Source organism: Narcine bancroftii, chromosome 5 (genome assembly GCF_036971445.1).
Source record: "Narcine bancroftii isolate sNarBan1 chromosome 5, sNarBan1.hap1, whole genome shotgun sequence".
Classification (NCBI taxonomy): domain Eukaryota; kingdom Metazoa; phylum Chordata; class Chondrichthyes; order Torpediniformes; family Narcinidae; genus Narcine; species Narcine bancroftii.
In genome coordinates this window covers 107,551,686-107,569,766 of record NC_091473.1, presented here as the reverse complement: position 1 = coordinate 107,569,766, position 18,081 = coordinate 107,551,686, and the positions used below count along the sequence as shown (strand labels likewise).

Genomic DNA, 18,081 nt, shown 5'->3' with positions numbered 1-18,081 from the left:
CTAAAGAGCAACCTCATGCATATATTGTCTTCCTGATTTCTTTCTGAGGCTTTTCTTACATTTTTTATACTCCTCAAGTATTTCATTTGCAACATGTTGCCTATACCTGCTATACACATCTCTCTTCTTCCAAACCAGATCCCCAATATCCCTCGAAAACCAAGGTTCCCTATGCCTGATAACTTTGCCTTTAATCCTGACAGAAACATACAAACTCTGTACTCTTAAAATTTCACCTTTGAATATCTTCCCCTTACTTCGCACATTTTTACTGAAAACCATAACCATATAACCATTTACGGAGTGGAAACATGCCATGTTGGCCTTGCGAGTCCGCACCAGTTCACTGATTTTGTGCGCCCTCTTCAGGCGTTGGTCCTGGTAGATCACGTCGATGGGGGTCCGATGATAATCTATAAGGACTATGTGAGAGATGAGAAAAACTGACATTGCAATATGAACATGAAGAAATGAAGAAAATAAAATTGATACATAAGTAAATGAATGAAGCCAGTGCAAACAACATGAGACATGGATATTAGAAGGCAGGAAGCTTACACTGTCTGAGTAAGATAAGAATCTCCTAGAGAATCAGCAAGTTCACTAACTGAAGGAGATAAGGACAGACAATTGATGATAGAAGTAGAGTTAGTCTGAACAAGATAAGGGTCTCCAAGCCCCAGATAGAATTAGCAAGGCTTGCACAAATAATTAGAAAACCTTAGACAGTATTAGCCAGTTCTACATATATAATTAGTAAGCCATACACAGATTTATCAAGTAATGCATATTTAATTAGTAAACCCAGGATTAGCGAACTCTGCATATGAAGGGACTGTAGTAGGAAAGGTGTGAATGGGGACAAGGCCAAGGTTGTGAATAAGGACAATGGGGATAATGACATGAGAAGACACCGACAGGATACCCCCTGGTTCTCCAAGTGCACAGAAACAGCACGTAGGCAGGATTGCCTAATGCCAAACCTCTCCAGCAGGAGGCAGAAGAATGTAAGGGGGGGGGGGGGGGGGTTATTCCTATACTGAGATAAACTGTATAAAAGTTGGGTGAGCCCCAGTGTATGTGTGTATTCCCATGGTAAGGGGAAGCACCCAACTTTGCATTGTTGTTTAATAAATGTTCTTTGTTCTCAATTTTTGTCTCGAGCAATTTCTTTAAAGGTAATTCTGTTTCTAACAACTACATGCGCTTGAAGGTTACATGGAAGCAACTTATCCCAATCCATGCATTCTAGATCCTTTTCTCATTTATTAGAATTGGCCTTTCTCCAATTTAGAATCTCAACCCAAGGCCCAGACCTATCCTTCTCCATAATTAACAAAACTAATGGCATTATGATCACTGGCCCTGTTCCCCTTCACATACTCATGGGAATATGTTCTTGTGTTGACTGCCCAAGATAAGAAAGGCAAGCATCTTGTTTGTCCGTTTTACCTGTGCTATCACTTTCAGAGATCGTTGAACAGTTTTCTCTGTTGCTCCATACTCTAGGTTCCAATCATTCTCAGTGTCCACCCATGCCATGTTTATGCTTCTGAAATGTGTCAACTTGCACAAATCAGGATTGAGACAAGAAATCTGCAGATACTGGAAAACACACGAAGTACTGGAGGGGCAGGCAGCATTCACGGAAAGCAAAAGATAGTCGACGTTTCGGGCCAAAAACCTTCAATCAGGATTTAATTTTATTTGTTGTTGCTTTGCTCACATTATCAATTCATCAATATGGCCTTATCACCTAACTTTCCTTTTTTATTATTTATTTTGTGTCACCTGCAAAAATGATCACCATCCCTCTTCATTCGGAGTCAATTACGTGTGAATATAAATAACAAATCGCTGTGGCACATCTCAGGATTCCAAGCCTATTATCCAAAGTGGGGGAAGGTTCCATTCCATTGCGGGGTTGATCTACTTTGAAGGTAAGAAACTTTGAATTGCAGGGAGATGAAATATTGGTTTAAAAGTTGTTTTAATAATATCTGTGTAATGCACGTCCGGATTAACTTTGGTTTCAAGGGGTCTGTTATTTGTGGAATAGACAAGTTGCTGCGTGGAAACTTAAGAGGGGAAAGGTAAATTTCAATGGTACATGAACAAGTCCATGGCATTTGTGTATCTGGAAATAAATTCCTCGAAAGGCTACGCTTAAAAATGGTGATTATCAGACTAATTTGGGGATTGGCGGCAGGACGATGTTTGAAGTTTGAACCGGACGTTCCGCGGTACTGGTGACGTCACATCCGCTGGGTCTCCGGCTGCGTTCATTAGGTTGGAACGAGCCATGAAGCTGCCGGTCGTTTTGCACCTCACTGTGCTTTGGAGTTTGCTGATCTGTTCCCAAGCATCTGAGCAGCAACGTCTGGGACGAGGTTGGTCCGTTTTAAATTTTGTTCACTGATGCAAGCCCGAGAATACCAGTTGTGCAGCTGAGAATGAACCTTTTCCCGCGTTGAGCTATATTCGGTGGGATGCCGGTGGTGACGAGCGAGGTCCAAATGTCATTTCAATGAGGTGAAATTGAAGGGAGGACAAGTAAAAGTTCCACGAATGGGTCGATTTAATCTCCATTTTTGTCTCCCTGTATTCCACAACCTGCGGACTCGCCCACGATTGACCCATCCGTCCACACGGATAATATCAAGGAATAATTAACAATCAGGAACACATAGGGTTTGAGTCTGAAAGCATAGTTCAACTGATGAAAGTGGGAATTCACAGTAATAGGGACACACAATTGACAATAATATCTATTTTTCAGGGTTTGGAGATCATATTCACTGGAGGACTCTAGATGATGGAAAAAAAGAAGCTGAAGCCAGGTATGTAAAACGAAATGGAAGCCACCTGGTTCACGTTGGATTGTGGAGTTTGACATAAATGAGAATGCTGAAACACCAAAGGAACTGCTCACACTAACCATCCGAGTCTCTTTTGTAAAAAGCAACACGTATTTATTTATTTTTATAGATAAAGTAGATGTCTTGCATAAGTATTGTGGCAGATTATGTTGTTTGTATATAGATATGTTTTTGGGAGATAAATTGGGGCAGGATTTTTAGTGTAGGTCACACACAAACATTTTAAAACAGATCTTATTTAAAATACTGGAGCTCTGCTAATGCTAGACATATCAGTGCCAAAAGCCTTTGCAAAAGCTTTGGAGAGTGCCCAAGACGCTTCACTAATGGATTGTCGTTTACAAAAAGGCAACAGGTGAAAGAACTTGTTGGAGCGGCAGACTGTCTGGAGTGGAACTTGCGGTTATAAGAGGGTCATGTGGTTTTGCAAGCAAAGGGAGTAAAATGGGTTTTCTCTCAGAGAGGGAATTCAGTTCTGCAGTTTTACAGTCAGCAGCTGGGACTGGTACAGGACAAGCTGGCAAGCTTGTGGAAAACCCCATTTGGAAGATGTGTTATGAGTGCTTAGTTCAGCTCTTGTGGCTCATGCAAGAGGAGAGGACTGGCTGTCTAATGTTTACTTGAAATAAGAAAAACAAAAAAGGAACTCTGTGGTGACCTGAAAGAAAGAGGTCATCATCTGGAGAACTCTGATGGGGCAAGTTTCTTCAGCAAGACACTGAAGTGGCTGATTTAAAAAGGAATTGGTTACAGGTGTCCAGCGAACAACATCTCTCTGTGAAAACTGACAAGAACCTTCCTGAGCGGTAAACATTTACCTTTCAAGCACCAATGCCTGGTGAACTTTATAAATGTGAAATTCGGTAAGAATTGTCTGCAATCAGTGAACTTGGAGGAATGAGAAGTGAGATTGGACTATGAACCAATGAACTTTTCTGAACTTGCACACACATATTACATACATGTGCACTTAGAAGGGGGTTAAGTTAGATTAGCCATGAAAGACCCCAACAATGAAGAAGCTGTTTACATCCGGTACCGCACGGATGGCATTCTCTTCAATCTGAGGCGCCTACAAGCTCACACCAAGACACAAGAGAAACTTGTCCGTGAACTACTCTTTGCAGACGATGCCGCTTTAGTTGCCCATTCAGAGCCAGCTCTTCAGCGTTTGACGCCCTGTTTCGCGGAAACTGCCAAAATGTTTGGCCTGGAAGTCAGCCTGAAGAAAACGGAGGTCCTCCATCAGCCAGCTCCCCACCATGACTACCAGCCCCCCCACATCTCCAGCGGGCACACAAAACTCAAAACTGTCAACCAGTTTACCTATCTAGGCTGCACCATTTCATCAGATGCAAGGATCGACAACGAGATAGACAACAGACTCGCCAAGGCAAATAGCGCCTTTGAAGACTACACAAAAGAGTCTGGAAAAGCAACCAACTGAAAAACCTCACAAAGATAAGCGTATACAGAGCTGTTGTCATACCCACACTCTTGTTCGGCTCCGAATCATGGGCCCTCTACCGGCATCACCTACGGCTCCTAGAACGCTTCCACCAGCGTTGTTCCGCTCCATCCTCAACATTCATTGGAGCGCCTTCATCCCTAACATCGAAGTACTCGAGATGGCAGAGGCCGACAGCATAGAGTCCACGCTGCTGAAGATCCAGCTGCGCTGGGTGGGTCATGTCTCCAGAATGGAGGACCATCGCCTTCCCAAGATAGTGTTATATGGCGAGCTCTCCACTGGCCACCGTGACAGAGGTGCACCAAAGAAGCGGTACAAGGACTGCCTAAAGAAATCTCTTGGTGCCTGCCCCATTGACCACCACCAGTGGGCTGATATCGCCTCAAGCTGTACATCTTGGCGCCTCACAGTTCGGCGGGCAGCAACCTCCTTTGAAGAAGACCGCAGAGCCCACCTCACTGACAAAAGACAAAGGAGGAAAAACCCAACACCCAACCCCAACCAATCAATTTTCCCCTGCAACCGCTGCAACCGTGTCTGCCTGTCCCGCATCGGACTTGTCAGCCACAAACGAGCCTGCAGCTGACGTGGACATTTACCCCCTCTATAAATCTTCGTCCGCGAAGCCAAGCCAAAGAAGTTAGATTAGTTAAGCCAATAGTGAAAAGTTAAAGTGTGATCCTGTTTTAATGTTTAAAGATAATTAAAAGCAACCTTTGTTTAAGTAACCATTTGTCTTGGTGAATATCTATTGCTGCTGGGTTTTGGGGTCCTCTGGGCTCATAACAATATTATTTGTCTGTATGTGTGTTTATTTGTGTCTGGATGTTTTGCACCAAGGACTAGAGAACGCTGGCTTGTCTGGTTGTACTTGTAAAATCAGATGACAATAAACTTGACTTCAAAAATATTCTTTTCTGTTTATAAAATCATTGTAGTTGCTCACATTTCAATGTGCACTTAGAAAAATACAATTTTAAATTTAATTTGCTCATTCTTCCATTCATTTTCAGCATTTATTTATCTTTTAAGCATGTTTAACTTACAACAAACAGTCATATTTTGCAAGTAACCTGACTTAGTTTACATTAGAATATGATACAAATGCAATCATTCCTGGACAGGTAATGTTTTCCTTTGCTATGGAAATTATATGTGTGTTTTACAGTTACCCAGTGACCTGGTCTCATACTTTTTTAAGAAAGGGAAATTTCATTCAGTCATTGTGGTAAAGGTATTTGTAAGAAAATGATAAGGTAATCGGCATTGAATGCTATTTATGTACAGATTGGACAGCAATTTCAAGAAAATATTAACGTGAAATATAAAGTTGATTTAAAAACTACATTTCTCTGGGGATGTTCCCATCATATCTATTGAGCAGCACAAAGTTGTTCTTTTAGGTGCAGATTAAAATAATCAATGACAATTACCATATATTTTGGCATATAAGTCAAGTCTTGAAACCCTCAAAAAATGAGCGTAGACTTGTACACTAGATATACTGGTACTTTTGAGTCCTTGAATTCAACTAAAAAAAAAAGCTCAATGCTGATTTGGCGTACAAGTCAACCCTGGGGGGGAAAAACAACATTTTTATGCTATTAGAATGAAATTTTTATTAAAAAAAACACATTTAGAATCCTTCAAAATCACTATCATTGTATGAGGCAAAGATGATGGCAAAGCACATCCATACTCACTGTTTATGGGTCCCAGTGTGTATCTCGTGAGCCGCTTCAGCTTCATCAGTGCCGCACAATAAATTCTCTTCCATGCCATCAATTGCACAAGAGTTATCGCACTTTTTAAAACTATTTTATCACAGTCTCTTCCTTAACTTTGTCCCATGCCTTGAGCATGAAGTTACACAGTATATCAACTGATGCAGCACGCATTGCCTGCTTTTTGTAAAGGATTATTTTGCACTTGTCATCAATGTATTCACTTCTTCATGCATATGGTCTTTGAATGGCTTGCTCAAGCAGACATTGAGAGGTTGCCATATAAACTTGAAACCACCTGGGATAACTGTCATGTAAATATTATTTAGTGCCTATCTTTTAGTTTTCTCCATTAAGTGGTACGAAACATAAAACTGCCTGTTCCACACATTGCCTATCCATAGTTTTACACTATTTTCATCCATCTATCCTTTTTTTATGAAAATTGTAAGGTAAAACATCATGAGATGGGAATGTGCAGGGCTGTAACAAGATGTGAATGCATCCTTGTACTTACAAGATAAGAGAGACATTGATGGATTGAGAGGCAGGAAGCTAGCAGGAAAAGGATAGCAACAGTTTTAGTCATTGGACAAGTAATGATATGATGATGTTCTAAGCACATATCCAAGGGTATAAAAAATCACCATTTTGCTGATAACGGCAGAATGCATTCTCCGACTAACATGGTTAGTCGCAAGTGTTACAATCCGGTAATAAAGAACAAAGAACCCTGATTTCGACTCAGCCTGGTGTTTGTCTCACTCATTCATGAACAAAGCAGACCTAACAAAATGTACAAAAATGCCTGCTGGGAATTTTATTTTGGGATTAAGTTTGCACTTAAAGATTACCATGGGTTTTAACTTCTTGTTGGCCATACATGATAACACAATGGTAAACCTGGTCCTTTCATGGCCTGTGTTTCTGGTTTGCACATTTTTAACACTTTTCCATTCCACTGTTCTATTACCTATCATGACAAAGTTTATGGGGGTTTCGTCCATGTTTCCAATATTTGCCCATGCAAACTTGTGTTTCACTCAGTTACGTATAATAAACTGGTGGAAAATTACAATTTTATGATCAAGATCTTTTGGTAGTTTCTGAGCAATTTTCGTTTGTTGTAATACCAGAAATGGCTGCATCAGCCTACTGTAGCTTCAATATCTTTACTGTGTTCTGGGTGTAACTTTGCCCACTTCAGTGCAAATGCTCTTATTTTATTTTGTGTGATTATGTAGCAATCTTGCCCCTGTTCACATACCCATCCTGATATGTGATTTTCCAACTCTGGACAATGAGTGATTCCTCTTCTCATCAAACATTGCCTTTTTGGTATTGTACTTAAAGTCTCCTCTTTCTTAATCTCTTGCCAATTTCTTGTCTACATTATTTCAAATTTTCTCGCACCAGCTCAGTTGCTGGATTTCTTGGCCATTTCTATTACTTTTACTTACAACTTGCTTCAGACTTTCATTGTTTTGCTGGAGCCTCCATGATAACAACCACCCTCGGCCAACACCTCAGTCATTGCAATTTTTGGGGTTTGACTTGTATTCCTGATATATGATAAAAACATTAAAATGAGGCTGAAATGGGGATCTGACTTATCTGCTGGTCAACTTGTACAGCGAAATATAGGGTAATTTTCCAAACACTGGTACCAGGATTCGGCCCATAATGTGTGCACCATTGATGAAGCCAAAATCTTTATACATGTGGCTAATGGAATGGAAATTCTATGAGTCTGAGCATTATATAGTCAAAGGACCATTATGTGATGTGATTTTGATTTTTGGCTTGTATCTTGCATTTGTGTGTATGAATTCAGTTGAAAAATGCAGTCATTATCCACTCAGTTTCATCCTGAATTCCTCATTGTAAAATGTGAGAATTTTGAATGTGAGGGTCTGTTTTCTTTCTTTCACTACTTTTTCATTATTCATTGCTGAGTTACAATTATATTAAACTCTCCTCATGTCATTTTTCACATTGGGAAAGTGCACAACTGAACCCAAACTCTCTTCACAATGTGTGCACCTGAAAATGAAGGAGGAGATTCCTGAGAGTATTTTCTGTTCTGCTGTTCCATGGATAGCCAAGAGGAGTGTCTTGGGGCTAGAGGGATGATATCAATTTGCTTGCATGATTGAGTTTATGGTTTGACTTTGTACGCTAGCTGCTGAGTTGTCCAAATAGCATCTGAATCACGTATAGCATTCAGACACAAAGGAACCCTGTGTTGCATTGCACTTTGTGTCCATTCACATTAGTAGATGTTCATTTGACCTTCCATGTTCCTGTCAACAGAGAGAAGTAATTGAGATACATTGGTGGCCCCATGGCTTTGCTGCAGTGCTGTGGCCATATTTCCATTGACCTAGGCCTGGAATTTATACGATCATTCTGTGACCACTCTTTTCCTCGGTGCTCTAGTTGCGTGTTGGTTGGCTGCTGTAAATTATTGAATTGAAACACAAAAATTTTCCTTCTATGGGCACTGTGAGGCCTGTACTTCTATGTTTTTTGCTGCAAATTATTTCTGGTGGATGATCTAAAACAGGTGGCGTTGATTGACATCTGTACAATTGAGATTGAATTTATAGTCATGTGCACAAGATTTAATGATTGAAAAGATTTCCTTTGGCCTCCAAAGGCAAACAGAGACACTAAGTAATCCAATCACTAAAACAAAGGAGAGTAGTAAAAGAGAAGAAAATGTGTTCCAGGGAAATAAGAATGAATGAGATTAATGGGATTGCTCTTGGTGGGCAGAATGGCCTATATTATTGGTGGGGGGGGGAAACAAAAATGAGAACAGTCTTCAGAACTATTAGCAGTAAAACTCTGCGACAAATTAGCAGATTGTGGTATATTATCTGACATTTTATTTTGTAATTTACTTTCTGTAATAACTTTGAATTGATACTTTACTGATTGAGATCTCCAAGTGTCTTTTCTGATAAAAGTAGGATCACATAGAGGAAGAGGTGGGGGGGGGGAGGAAATGAATGAAAATGTCACTGTATATTTTAATGATGAATATTTGTATATATTTTTATTGACATGGTTCACAGTGAAGTATTAAATTAAAAATTATAAAAAAAGGTAGGATCACATAAACAACAATGTTTAGGTTTGATTTATGGTTAGTGCTGAGTTAGATTATTTTAACAGGATTTGTAATAGAAGTGATACAAATGATCTTGGTGTCCCTGAATTGGCAGAGGGAACCAGGTTTCCAATTTCTGATGTTCCTCTTAAGACCCCTGAAGGAAATTTGATGCGTCCGTGCCTGAGGTTCCTGGTTGTAGATGGGTTAGTTTGTGGGATTTCCTGATCAAGATTAGCATGAAGATTGGTGTCTGATGTTTCTATGAAATTCCATTCAAACCAAGAAATGGAGAAAGAGAAAATGGGAAAAGTAGTTGTAACATTTGTCCATGTTATATGGCAGTCATTTACCCATTTATATTGGCTCAAAAAATGAGAGGCTGCAGATACTGTGATTGTAGTTAAAAACACCAAAAAGCTGGAGGAACTCAGCAGGTCTCAAATCCTCTAAAGGAGGTAAAGATATATAATCAATGTTTTAAGTCTGAGCCCTTCACCAAGGTATGAGCAAAAAGCAAATAGGAACCTGAATAAAAAGCCTATGGGAGCAGGAGCATTGGTCATTAGACAAAAGGTGATAATTAGACATGGACAGAAAGACATAAGAGGAAAGGTGAGAATTTGTCGGTTCCGGTGGGGGGGGTTATACCTTTGTGAATAGAGAAGCTGCGGGAAAGGACATGGGGTTAATGGAATCTGGAGAAGTTGATGGTAATACATTAAGGGGAGGCATGGTTGCAGAGGCAGGAGGTGGAGATTGATCGGGAGAGAGGGCTCAACACCATGCAAGGGGGAGGAGGGATGGCAAGGTGAACAGAGAGCTGGCAGGGGGAGGGGGAAAGGAGAGCAGGTTAGCAGAAACCAGAGAAGTTAATGTCATCCAGTTGGAGAGTGCCCAGATGGAAAAAGGTGTTGCTCTTCCAATTTATGGGTGGTCTTGGTGGGATGGTATGAGGCATAGTCAGACATGTGTGTATGGGAGTGTGACACAGAGCTGAAATGGTTGGCCACTGGGAGGTCTCTGTCACTGGTACAGACAGAGTGAAGGTGCTCAGCGAAGCTATCTCTCAGTCTGTGCCTAGTCTCTCTGATGTAGAGAGAAGGCCACAAAGGGAGCACTGGAAGCAGTAAATCAATCCTATGGATACACAGGTGAAGTATTGCTTCACTTGAAAAGCCTGTTTGGGGCCCCAGATATGGTGAGGGAGGAAGTGTGGGTGCAAGTGTGAGACCTTTTGCGGCCTGAGGTGAAGGTGCTAGGGTGGGTGATTGGTGGAGAGGGATGAGTACACAAGGGAGACTTCACTATGGAAGGCAGAGAGGGGAAGATGCGTCTGGTAGTGGGATCCTGTTGTAAATGTTGGAAAGTGGAGGATAATGCATTGGATGTGGAAGCTGGTGGGTAGTAGGTGAGGACAAGGGTGATTCTGTCCTTGTGCATGGGGGGGCAGGGTGGATGTGCGGGTAATGGAGGGTATCTGAGTGAGGGCTGAGTTGATGGTAGTGGAGGGAATGCCATCTTTTTTTTTAAAAGAAGAATGACATTCCTGATGATCTCACATGTCTAGGAGTGGATGAGATGGAGGAATTGTGAGAAAGAAATGGAATTATTGCAGGGAACAGGTTGTGAAGAGGCGTAGTCAAGGTAGCTGTGGGTTTGTAGAAAATCTCTATAGAGAGTCCATCCCCTGAGATGGAGACAGAAGAAAAGGGAAATAGACCAAGTGAATTTGAGGTCAGGGTGGGAATTGGCAGCAAAATGGATAAACTCCACAAAGAGATGGAGACAGAAGAAAAGGGAAATAGACCAAGTGAATTTGAGGTCAGGGTGGGAATTGGCAGCAAAATGGATAAACTCCACAAAGTCATCATGGACGCATGAGGCAGCATCAATATAGTCATCAGTGAAGCTGAAGAAGAGTTGAAGACCCTTGTACAGGCTTGTAGCATGGGTTGCTGCACATTGCCAACAAAAAGGCAGTCATAGCTGGGCCCCATGGCACTCCTTTGACTTGGAGGAAGTGGCATGAGTCAAAGGAGAAGTTATTGAGGGTGAGGACAAATTGTGCAAGATGATGATCAAGGGGAACTGGTTGTCAAGAAAGAGACAAAGGTCTTTGAAGTCTTTGGTATGGGGGATGGAGATTTATAGCAATTAGACGATTTTGGGTTGCAAGATTTAAACCCCATAACCTAATGGTCATTGAACTTTTGTTCTAAATCATTAAAGTAAGTTTTTGTACAATATTTAATCATAGAACATATTAATTTTTAAATTTAATTTCTAGTGGTCTACCATTGATGTTGATTATTCATAAAAGCTGGTGTAAGGCTTGTAAAGGTAAGTTCACAATTTTGGAATATTCTAACATTTTAATTTTTAATTCATTATTTGTCTGGTATTTCACTTATTCACCAAGTTTCTTTTTGTAAATTGTCCTACTTCTACCAGCACTGAAACCTAAGTTTGCTGAATCTCAAGAGATCTCCGAACTGGCACATAACTTTGTGATGGTGAACATAGAGGTAAGACCATCCCTATTTTAGTTGTTCTGATGTGATTACCTAGCTCAGCTATTCTCAGTGAGGTAATATGGGACCCTTGGGGGCCACAGCACATTAAGGGGTGGGGAATAGTCTTGATGAAATCCTGAATAAGTGGGGGCACGGTGCGTGGGAGGCATGGAAACTGAACGGATGAAACATGTTTAGGGAAGGAAAGAGCTTTGCTGCAAGGCTTTGCCAAGCAGCGCAAGAATATTTCAAAGTTGGAGGCATTTGGAGACTGCCTAGAATGACCTAAATAAATGCTGAAAATTTTAGTGTTCTTTGCTTTGACGTGATTGTGTTTGACTGACATGAATACAAATTTCCCTTCCACGTAGTTTCCTCTTTTGTTCTATCACCTTCAATGCCAGGGAAAAAAAAGCATATAGGCCAAAAAGTTTTGCTCCATATTTCTTGCATCCACAAGTACCCTCATTTTGCTTTGCATTTTCATGATGTGTAGTAAATGTATGTCTTCTGCTAGCTCTTATTGAAGAAGGTATGTTATGTTCATTGTTTTCCACAAAATTTAAGTTTACTTTTGAGCTAACCCTTGTAAGAAGTGCTTTTGTTTTTAATAGTTAATTTTTGTTACTTTCGGAAATAATTTTACCAATGAGTTCCTTGGCAAATAGAAGTGTTGGAAGTATTTGGTGGAATACTTATATGGTTTCATTACATATCTGGACAACACTTCTCTGCACACCCCCCCCCAACCCCCCACAAATGGTGGCGCTACTGTAATGGCTGTGCTGTGACAGGTGTGGACCCAGGGAGAGCAGGGAGTGGAGATACAGTACTCCCCTGCGGGGTCCAAATAGCACCAGTGCTATTTGCTTCTAGGCTTTTGAAGGATCTGACTGTTTTATTTAAAATCCTGTACTGTAAGGTGTGGGCCCAGATGGTGGCGCCTGTGTTTGGCAATGGCTTTGAGGGGGTTGTAGACTCCAGGGGGAGCATCAGACTGGCACAGGGCACCAGTTAAGGGGAGAACACCCCTGCATGATAAAGAGATGCACCGGAGACTACCCTAAGGATGGTGTCTGTGGTGGCAGACCAGTGAGGGGCTTTGCAGCTGAAGGATGCACACATGCAGTGAGCCATTGGCAACTTGAGAGTGAGGAACCCATGTAGGATGCTGATGACTTGAGATCAAGCTGTGAGCTGATGGAAATTGGTTCATGGGATCCAGGTGCTGAGGGGAAAGAGGGCCCTGTGTGCTGAAGGTTTTCTCATTATGTTGGTGGTTTGGATCTAAGCTCTGGTTACTGATGGTTTGAACTGAAGTCTTGAGTGGCAACAGGAACACTGGAGGAAAATCCATGGGCTCTTTGCTTTTTCTCTGACTAAGGGGTGCCAGGCAATGCTAATTGTTTGCCTCATGGCAGACTAAAGGCAATTTTGTGTAATATGACACTTCTGTTTTATTACATGGCAATAAATAGTATCTGATCTGACATCTGTTTGATTTTTTTTTTTGGAATACATTTTCAAATGAAAGTAAGAGGCAACATTTGGAGACTGGACAGAAAGAGAAGAAAGATATAAATTAGGAACTACAATGGCGTGGCCATTACATAAACTTGGCTGGAGGAAGGGCAGGATTGGCTGATGCAGGTACTGGGGTATAGGTGTTTTAAAAAGAATAGGATGGGTGATGGGGAGGGAGAGATCGTATCATTGCTGGAGGACGCTTCAGAGGGAGTGTCCACTGAATTGGTGTGGGTGGGTCAGAAATAGGAAGGGAGCAATCATTGGACTGAGAGTATCGTATTTTCACTTATATAATGAGCACACACATGTAATGTGCAGGAAATCATAAATTGGGTAAAAATATTTTTGCATATATCGCCCGGATGTATGACTGACGAGCAATTCACATTTACTTGGGACATGAGACAAAGCATATTCTATAATCCCACTGTGTCAGTTAATCTCCTACAATTAACACCCAATCAACTTCCTTCCCCCTCCCCCCCAGACCAGAAGTATCAGTCACCCACTATATAGATGATATTTTCCTGTAACGCTTTAATAATCTTTGGAAAGGAATCAATTAAGTAGATCGAAGACAGGCTTCAGAATTAAGCAGGATTTTAATTCTGTCATTATTTTAAAAAGTATTTCTTTAAAGCCAATTTTGATTTAAAAATAGTGTACAATTGATAATTTTATGGTTTGATTTGATGTAATGAGGATGATTAAACTGACGCCATGGGGGGAATTGTGTTGTCTCAGAGCAGAGGCACTTGATATGTTAATCTCCTCCCTCAGGGATGGATCTGGGTAATTAACATTGATCAGGTGCAGTGCCCTAACCAGAATATCTCGTTTCTTGAAATACCATGGCATTCATGCCAAGAGGATATACCCAAGATCTAAATGTCCCATGCCCACTATAAATTGAGCGTTCTTTCTTGCCGTGATTACAATCCTACGCTCACTATAAGTTGTCAGAGCGTCATTCCCATGGCTGCTATAAACTGTTTGCATTCTTTCAACATGTAAAAATATTTTTGTATGTGCGCACATGCCTATGGGGGGGGGGGAGGAACTGGATTGAAAAAAAAATAACATGCATGTAATGCATGAGTTATATGCATAAAAATACAGTAATCTATTCTTCTTCCCTCTCCCCCTTCCCCCCCCCCCCCCCCCCCCCCCCCCCCCAATTTGCCTGAGGAGCAGATAAGCAGGCAGATTTTGGAATGGTGCAGGAAATACAGGGTTGTAGTTATGGGTGATTTCAACTTCCTTAATATTGACTGGCACCTCCTGACTATAAGAGGGATAATTAGGACTAAATTTGTAAGGTGGACTGGCTGACGAGAGGAGACGCCATACTGGATCTAGTTCTGGGTAAAGAACTTAGTCAGGTAGTGGACCTCTTGGTGGGGGAGCATTTTGGTGAGATTGATCACAACTCTCTTAGCTTCAGCACAGCTTGGAAAAGGTTAAAAACAGACAAAATGGGAAAGTGCTTAATTGGGGAAGGAATAATTACAAAGGGATGAGGCAGGAACTAGCGAGAGTAAATTGGAAACATGTTTAAGGGTGAAAGCACAGAAGTAATGTGGAGGAAGTTTAGAGACCACTTGTGCTGGGTTCAGGATAGGTTTGTCCCACTGGAACAAGGAAAAGATGGTAGGAAAAGGGAACCTTGGCTGATGAAACAGGTCAGCCAAATAGTGAAAAGGAAGAAGAAAACATACACGAGAAGTATATGGTAGCCAGGAAAGAGTTTAAGAAGGACTTGAGAACTCAAAGGGGGCCTGAGAAGACCTTAGTATGTAGGATTAAGGAGAATCCAAGGCATTCTATGCGTATATGAAGAACAGAAAGGTGACGAGATTGAAGGTGGGGCTGCTAAAGGAAAGGAGGCAACTAGTCAGAAGGCAGAGCAGGTTGGGGAGGTCCTAAATTAATACTTTGCTTTAGTATTCACAAGACCAAAGGACCTTGACCATGGTGAGGTCGGAATAGAACAAGTTTGTGTGCTGGACATTGTTGAGATTAAGGAAGAGGAAGTGTTGGATCTTCTTAAAAACATCAAGATTGATGTCCCCGTAGCTGGATACGATGTATCGCAGTTTGCTGTGGTAAGTTAGAGAAGAGATGGCTGGGACAGTAGCTATGATCTTTGAGTCTTCTTTGGCCGCAGATGTGCTGCCATTGCATTGGAAAATGGCAAATGTAGCCCCCTTCTTTAAAAAAGGTAATAGGGAGAATCTTGGGAATTATTGACTAGTGAGTCTTACATCAGTGGTGTGCAAACTGTTGGAGAGGATTCCTAAGGATAGGATCTTTGAACATTTGGAGAAGTACAGTCTACTCAAGGATAGTCAGCATGTCTTTGTGAAGGGAAGGTCATGCCTCACGAGTCTAATTAAGTTTTTTGAGGTAACAAAAGTAATTGATGGGGGTAGGGCTGTAGATGTGGTCTTCATGAATGTTAGTAAGACATTTGGCAAGGTCCCCCATGAGAGACTCATCCAGAAAGTCATGAGACATGGGATCAGTGGAACCTTGGCTGTGTTGAGAAAAAAAATTGGCTTGCAGATAGTGGAAGGAAAGTATTTCTACTGGAGGTCGGTGACTAGTGGAGTGCCCCAAGGATCTGTTCTGGGTCCCCTGCACTTTGTGATTTTAAAATAATATATAAATGACCTGGATAAAGAGGCGGAAAGATGGGCCAGTAAGTTTGTGGGTGGCATGAAGGTTGAAGGAGTTGTGGATGGAACTGAGATTGTGAAGGGTATAAGAGGATGTAGAGATTGGCAGAAAAGTGGAAGATGGAGTTCAATCTGGATAAGTGTGAGGTGATGCATTTTGGAAGGACAAACCAAAAGGCTGAGTACAGGGTTGATGGTCAGTTATTTAAGAGTGTGGAAGGACAGAGGAACCTTGGGGTTCAAATCCATACATCCCTCAAGGTGGCCACACAGGTTTATAGGATAGTTTAGAAAACCTATGGGATGCTGGGCTTGAGTTCAGGAGTAGAGAGGTCATGTTGCGACTCTACAAATCTCTGGTAAGACCACACTTGGAGTATTGTATTCAGTTCTGATCTCATTATATGAAGGATGTGGAAGCTATGGAGAGGTGTAGAGGAGATTTATCAGGATGTTACCTGGATTGGAAAACGAGTCTTGTGAGGCAAGGTTAGCAAAGATGGGGCTTTCTCTTTGAAGAGTAGAAGGGTGAGGAGACATAATAGAGGTCTACGAGAGGCATAGATAAGGTGGACAGCCAGCACCTGTTTTCCAGGGCAGGAATAGCAAACACCAGAGAACAAATGTACAAAGTGAAGGGAGGAAAGTTTAGAGGAGACATCAGGCGTACTGTTATGAGCCCAGAAGACCCCAAAACCTAGCAGCAATAGAAATTCACCGTGGTTACTTAAACAAAAGTTACTTTTAACTTTCTTTAAACATAATAATGGATAAATCTTTAACATTACTATTAACTTAACCCCCTTCTAATTCTAAGTGCACGTGTATGTAATATGGATATGTTCAGGAAAGTTCTTTGATTCACAGTCCAATCTCATTTCTCACTCCTCCAAGTATCAGGCAATTCTCATACTGTGCACAGAATTCAATATTTATAATTTCCGCCAGGCTCTGGTGCCTAAAGTTAAATGGTTACTACTCAGGAAGGTTGTTGTTGGTTTCAGAGAGCTATTTGTTGCTCATTGGACGCACAAACTGATTTCCTCCAATCAGTCACTTCAATGTCTTGCTGAAGAAACTTGCCCCATCGTGGGTTTTCCAAATGAAAACTTCTTCCAGGTCACCACAGAGTTCCTCTTGTTTCTCTTATTTCAGGAGAAACACTCTAGCCAGCCATTTCCTATTGTAAGGACTACAAGGGTTTTGAGCAGGCTGAACTCAGAACTCACAATCTATCTTCAAAATGTTTTTTTTTAAATGCCAGCTTGCCATTTTGCAGCTTCATATCTCTCTCTCTCTCCTCTCTTCCACCCCCCCACCCCACAAAAAGAAGAAATTTTTTTTCTCCTCTCTGCTTAAAAAAACTTCTTCTCAAGGCTCCAAACCCAATTTTTGAAGGATTTTAATCGGTATCTGAGCCTGGAGATAATCAACATTATGTTTCATTTGCACCTCCTTTTGAAGTCCTTTCCAAAGCAGTTCCATTGTCTCTGCAAAATCAATGGTGACACAATGTCTCACTTCAGCAAAGCTCTTGCATTTTAAATGAGGTGTCTTTTGTGAAGTATAACCTAAACTAAACCCCCACAATCTATCTCTATTTTACCCATAGCTATTCTAACATATCCTGTAACACTATCTCCATATAAAGGAATTTTAACTAAACTGACTTTACAATCACTGCAGTGATAACAATACACAATGTGTTAAAATTATGTATCCCAATTTTGAGAGTTTGTATTTTTACATTTTCATTTTTAACACCTAGACAAACAATCTGATATTACATTATTTGTACCCTTGATATGATTAATTTGCAGATTATATTCTTGTAATATTAAACACCAATTTAACAATCTTCTGTTTTTATTCTTCACTTTATTCAAAAACACCAGAGCATTGTGGTCAATAAATATCACAACTGGTTCATGAGTGGTAGCCAGATACACATCAAAATTCTGCAGAGCAGAACTATTTCTTCTCAATAGTGGAATAGTTGCTTTGATGAACATTTAATTTTTTTGAAAAGTAGGCAACTGGATGATCAATGTCATCATGTTTATGTAACAAAACTGCACCTGCTGCCCCCTCACTGGCATCCACTGCTAAAGAAAGTAGTCTGTCAAAATCAGGAGGATTACAGGGTAATGGCATAGCATCTCCTTTAAATT

The 18,081-nt window shown here is 41.0% G+C and overlaps 1 protein-coding gene across 1 annotated transcript in view; it reads left to right on the top strand.

The window, feature by feature from the left end:
• The first annotated feature begins 2,264 nt into the window (after nucleotides 1-2,264).
• Nucleotides 2,265-18,081, top strand: part of txndc12 (thioredoxin domain containing 12 (endoplasmic reticulum)) — a 46,973-nt gene continuing 31,156 nt past the window's right edge. The window contains 4 exon segments of the mRNA XM_069938658.1: nucleotides 2,265-2,390; nucleotides 2,780-2,840; nucleotides 11,480-11,532; nucleotides 11,644-11,717. Coding sequence (XP_069794759.1) covers nucleotides 2,303-2,390; nucleotides 2,780-2,840; nucleotides 11,480-11,532; nucleotides 11,644-11,717 — 276 coding nt within the window. The 5' untranslated portion in view covers nucleotides 2,265-2,302.